Here is a 6,158-nt window from a genome sequence, read left to right as displayed (position 1 = left end):
GTTTCGTGGAACACGTCCACTTCTTCAGCAGGAATGAATGCTATAAAATCAAAAAACACATTTCAAAAAATTGTTCACAAAAAATATCAATAATAAATTATCCTATAAAAATATTTATCTCTTACATTTGCATATTTTGACACTCCCCTCATATGAATAGGTGGGAATACAAGCTGGAGGACACAGGAGGACATACATCTCACCATCCAATTTAGAACTTATTTTTGAATAAGGATATCTCTTAGTTTTGATTTATATGTGAAAAAAATATATTTTGACATAAAAAAAAAATTCTCTTTAACATGTGTTCCTTTAAATAACACAAAATTTCCAGAAAACTATTAAAAGTGGAATAGGCATACAGAATAAATAATCATAAAAGGTGAAAAATTCATAGAGTGAATATAATCCCTCAGATAATAATCCCTGAGGTCAAACAAATGTTAGCAAATAATTTCAGTCCTGGACCAGATCAATTCCAGGTTTGCTGGATCACCCAGGTTCACTGAGAAAAGTGCATTTTCTCTAGTCATGGAGAGCTTTAAATCAGGCCCAACGTTTGGTCTCTACAGGTCCCTCCCACTTCTGTGGTTGCCATGGTGACCTTTATCATGCAAATCAGAGAATACAAAAAGAACAGAGAATTCCCGATTCCTGGTTAGTTGAGAAATGATTCTCTTTTGAGGTTATTAATGTGACTTTGTAATGCTGAAGGGTGCACTACAGATGTATACAAAGTGTGTATAATTAGCCATGTGAAAGTACAAATTACTGTCATTCAGCATACTGGAAGATTGCTATCCTTGTTATTCTCCCATTCTCCCATATCACCTGTACTGTGTTACTGCTGTCCTGCAAATTTGTTTTCAAATTATACGTTCAGTATGTGCAGTAAATTCCTTTAACTAATTATGTTTTTGTAAATTACTTACTTGCTCCATGTAACATAAACACACAGATAAACAACATGAGAAAGAGACAGAAATTGATATTGATACTACTGTAAGTAGAAAACCTAACCTGAGCATACTTTTTAGGTGTAAACCAAAGTTTAGGTTTAAACCAATTTTTTAATTGTCAAAAAAAAAAGGGATAAGGCTAAGAATAGCTAACCAATAAGGGTCTATCTAAGTTGCAAGTTTGCAAGCACAGGGCTGCCTTCTGTGACCTTTTGTACAGTGTGCATAACAAATATGGTCATGAGGGGATATGTGCCATCATCTCTTTCTATATTAGTTGCTTTGAGGAGTTGAAAAGTCCCTTCCTCCGCAGCTATTGGTTCAGAGACAGAAAGCATATTTAGTACATTTGCTTCTATCAATCAACTACCCTTGCACACGTCTCTTTTTTCCTAAGCACCTTTATTCTTCAGTGTTGCTATTCTCTACTGACTTCTAGCTTGTCATCTCCCAAGGAAGGTATCCTTTTACTGGATTATTTAGCTGCAAATGCAGAGTTCACACTTGGAATTGAGCTCACTGCAACTTTTCTTCATCTTGTAATCTTGTGAGTCTGCTGTTGACAGATTCAAAACTTTACTACCTCTTTGTACTAAAATGGCTTCACAGAAAGTATGGTTGTTATGTCTTCTGGTCACAGTTATTTGCTCATTCCAGGCACATCTATTGCCTGGAGTGCATGGAGAGGTCCAAGCTGTAGACCATGATGATGATGATGTTAATGAAGCCCATGATGGAGCTGATGACGATAATGGTGATGATGATGACAATGATGATGGCAATGATGATGAAGATGGTAATGATGACAATGATAATGAGGAAAATGACCAAAAAGATGATGAGAATGACTGTGATGATGATAACGATGGCGATAAAGATGATAATGATTATGACAGTGATGACAACGGTGATAAAATTGTAAAAAAACATAATGAGGATGAACATGATATTGATGATGAGGACGATGATGATGATGATGACAATAACAATGACGAGCACGACGACAACAAAGGTTATGATGATGATGATGCTGATGATAACGTAGATGACAATGATAATGAAACTGAAGATGATCAAGCAAAAAATCAGGAAGATGGTGTCAATGGTGATGGCAGTGATGATGATGATAATGATGAAAAAGGTAACTAAGACTAAAGTATTTCATACTTTACACAAACCCTATACTAAGCATCAGTTCTCAAATGTAATAGTTCACTCTACTATTTGCTATGTTGAAAAAAGTGATCGATCATTGAAGTGTAATTGTACACTAGCAGCATTAGCTCCCAGGTTTTATTTAAACCTGTGGCAGCAGGCATGACAAAGATATTTAAAATCAGTTTGAGCGTTTGCCACTGTAATGTGTCCTCTATCACCTTCATTATTTGCACATTTTTTTCTGGGACATTGAATTGGACTGGACTGAATTTCTGAAAGGAACTTTGCTTGAGTCATAATTACAAAATTGGGACCTCACAAATACCATTCTAAATTATTCTGTTTCTGAGTTGCAATTATTTCTGGTATTCCCTAATAAAAAGGATTCTGACAAGTACAGTAAGTTCAGATAGAATAAATCAATTTAAATAAAATGGATTCCCAGTTAGCAAAGTGCTTTAACTGTTAATTCTGGTATTGGCATTTTACAGCAGATTAGCCCTTTTATTAACAATTAGAAATGTCAACGGTTTTAACTTGAGATGGTGATGCTTTTTGTATGGCCGTTACAACAAATTTTATTTGGTTTTAAATTTCCTTGGTTTTAAACATAATATATCAGGCTAAAAAAAATTACATTAAAACTATCTGTGCTGATATTTAGTACCTTAAGGCTGTCTCTAAACATCTAGATTATAAAAAAAAATATCTACCTGGCAAACTCCTATCAATGTCTTTCCTTATACTCAGTCACTCATGACTAAAAACATGCATGTACAGGTTTAGTGTCAGGACACCTGAAATGCACATGCCTTTGACTGATTCACAGTACAATGAATGAAGAACAAAGAAGACAGTCTGTGCATATTAAAATCAGTCATCAGTGGTGGCTCCAGTAATTTCTTTGTTGACTGTGTTTTTTTATGTTTGTTCTTTTTAAAGTATATGTCAAGCCAAAAACGTTTATTCACTTATTATTGTGGGGCAGGATTAGAATCTACAAAAGGGATACTTATTAGTTTTAGATAAGGATGGGTACACGCAGACATTTCTGCTGCAAATTTTGCAATAGACCAATCAATTCAATATTGGACAGATGCCCAAAAACACTTTACATTTGTGCAACATTCTACCTTTCCAATATGAGAAAAATAGAATTGCTTGAAACAAAATATATGTTTCAGTGCAGACCCAAAGGTACGTGCAATTCTTTGTCAATCCAATGCACAACATTTAAAAGGGTTGCACTCCAAGAGATGGTAAAAATTCAAAGCAAATCTTTGTTCCAAAGGCTGCTTTGCATACTATTGGCAAGGCATGCACACGCCTTGGTCACATCACTGATTTTCATTGTGCAAATCATGAAGATGAAAAACATCAAAAAGCATGACAAAGATCGAAGATGTAGTGAGATCCCCACTTTTTATGTAGCTAATATTATGTTTGTGTAGCAGGGTTCAGAATAAGGATTTATTCTTAAAGTTTGATATCCCTTTGGGTACAAACTTTTTTGATGTTTTGCATCAGAAAGTGATTTGTCAGATGTGCAAGATCCCCCCAAACGTGTATTTCTGATCAACTTGCCAAATAACTGATCCCTTTCATTTCTCTACTCTTCTGTGCATGCCCTATCTCGCATGCGCAGTGAGATTGGGTTTTTTTTTTTCCCCCTTTATAGCAGGCTACATCACCTGATCTTGCATCTGCACATTGCTGAATCAGGTGGCGTAGCAAGAAGAGAGGAAGAGAAGGATGAAGATGGAGGCGTCAGACGCTTTCTCCATGTCTGGATGACGTGCGAGTCAGCATCGAGGGAAGGTCCAGCGACCATGAGAGATCTGTGGGATTAGGTCAGTATGATTTTTTTTTACTTTAGTTCCGCTTTACGGCTCTGTTCAGACTTGTGTTAGCAGTGCTGCTTCTAACTGCTTACCCTCAGAGCTAGGCATATGGGAACAATTTCAAGCTAAAATGTTAGATTTTGCAAAAAGCTTATACAAGGCTTTTGCAAAGGCTTAAAAAGACGTTTTTGGGTGTTTTTAAAGGCCCCCATTTTTAACTTTATTTAAACAGGACGTTGAGCTAGTGACCATAAAGGGAATGATATTACTGCACTTTATTTCCTGTACTCATTCCCAAGGTGTTGTTTGGCAGACTTTTTAAAGGGGGCTTCCAGATATCAAATAAGCCCGCCATCCCAAGACCCCTATTACATTAATCTCTGGCCTGCAAATGCACCTGAATGCAGACTACATGTGGGCTACTAATGCACCTGACTGCCTTTCAAACCACATGTGGGCAACCAATGCACCTAGCTACTCTTTGGTCCTCATAGGGCTTACCAATGCACCTGGCTGCCTTTCTAACCACATCTGGACTAGCAATGCACATTGCTGATTTTCTAACCACATGTGAGCTACCAATGCACCTGGCTGCCCTGTGTTCCCCATCTAGGCTACTAATGCACCTGTCTTTCTAACCACATTTTGGCTAGCAATGCACATAGCTGCTTTTCTAACCACATCTGGGCTACCAATGCACCTGGCTGCCTTTTATTATTATTATTATTATTATTAGCGACACAAAAGTAGGGGAAGATCCTCCACAGAAGAGCTTACAGTCTAAGAGGTAGGGGAAGTGGCACACAGTAGGAGGACAGATATTTTTATTATTATTATTAATATTATTAATAATAATAAGAAGAAACAGCATTTATATAGCGCCAACATATTATGGAGTACTGTACATTAAATAGGGGTCGCAAATGACAGACGAATACAGACAGTGACACAGGAGGAGAGGACCCTGCCCCGAAGAGCTTACAATCTAGTAGGTGGGGGAATTAACACACAATAGGAGGGGAGATATGTAGTGGTGGGAAGTAGTGACGGTTTCAAAAGACAGAAGAAGATGGATAGGCAAGTTTGAAAATATGGGTTTTGAGTGCTTTTTTACATGAGCAGAAAGTAGGAGCAAGCCGAATAGGATGGGGAAGACCGTTCCAGAAAATTGGATTAGTCTGGCTGCAGCATTCAAAATAGATTGGATAGGAGATAGTCGGGTTAGTGGAATACCAGAGAGGTGGATGTTATAGTATTCCAGACAAGAGATAATAAGAACATGTACAAGTAGTTTGGTGGTCTCTGGGGACAGGTAGGGGGCGGATTTTGGAGATGTTGCGTAGATGAAAGTGCCAGGACCTGGAAATGTTCTGAATATGGGGGGTAAATGAGAGAAGGCAGAATCAAAGGTGACGCCAAGACAACATGCCTGAGGGGAGGGAAAAATATAAGTGTTGTTAACCGTTAGAAATATTTCAGGGGGAGATTTGGAGTTTGGGGGGGGGGGGGGGGTGATGATGAGTTTTGTTTTATCCAGGTTCAGAAATCGGTCAGACATCATTATGACATGGCTGACAGGCAGCATGAGACCTTATCCAGGACTGAGGGAGACAGATCAGGGGTGGACAGATAGATTTGAGTGTCATCAGTATACAGATGGTACTGTAAGCCAAAGGAGGCTATAAGACTACCGAGAGAGGAGGTGTACAGCGAAAAGAGAACCGGTCCAAGGACTGAAACTTTGGGAACACCAACATGGAGGAGAGTGGGGGAGGAGGAATTACCATTGAAAGAAACTTGAAAGGAACAGTCAAACAGATGGGAATCAAACCAAGAGAGAGCAGTGTCACTGACACCAATGGAGCACATGATTTGTATTAGAAGGGGGTGATCAACAGTGTCAAAAGCCGAGGAAAGATCAAGGAAAAGGAGGAGGGAAGTTGCCTTGAGACTTAGCTCTGATGGGGTCATTGGCCACTTTAGTAAGGGCTGTTTCAGTGAAAGGGGCAGCTCAAAAGCCAGACTGGAGAGGGTCAAGGAGAGAGTTGGTGCTCAGATATTCGGTGAGTCTTTTGAGGACAAGGCAATCTAGAAGTTTGGAGACATATGGGAGAAGAGAGATAGGATAGGTATTTAGAAGGTAGGGAGGGGTCCAGTGAGGATTTCTTCAGGATAGGGAGAATTATGGTATGTTTGAAAG

At 38.6% G+C, this 6,158-nt stretch overlaps 1 protein-coding gene across 3 annotated transcripts in view; it reads left to right on the top strand.

The window, feature by feature from the left end:
- The first annotated feature begins 1,278 nt into the window (after nucleotides 1-1,278).
- Nucleotides 1,279-6,158, top strand: part of HRC (histidine rich calcium binding protein) — a 168,507-nt gene continuing 163,627 nt past the window's right edge. Inside the window, exon 1 of one of the 3 annotated variants that reach the window (XM_072426235.1) lies at nucleotides 1,279-2,100. In XM_072426235.1, coding sequence (XP_072282336.1) covers nucleotides 1,557-2,100 — 544 coding nt within the window. In that variant the 5' untranslated portion in view covers nucleotides 1,279-1,556. The remainder of the gene's footprint in view (nucleotides 2,101-6,158) is intronic. The other 2 variants (XM_072426234.1, XM_072426233.1) reach the window with 2 other exon arrangements.

The sequence above is a fragment of the Pyxicephalus adspersus genome, chromosome 11, assembly GCF_032062135.1.
Source record: "Pyxicephalus adspersus chromosome 11, UCB_Pads_2.0, whole genome shotgun sequence".
Classification (NCBI taxonomy): domain Eukaryota; kingdom Metazoa; phylum Chordata; class Amphibia; order Anura; family Pyxicephalidae; genus Pyxicephalus; species Pyxicephalus adspersus.
This window is presented reverse-complemented; position numbering and strand designations above follow the sequence as displayed.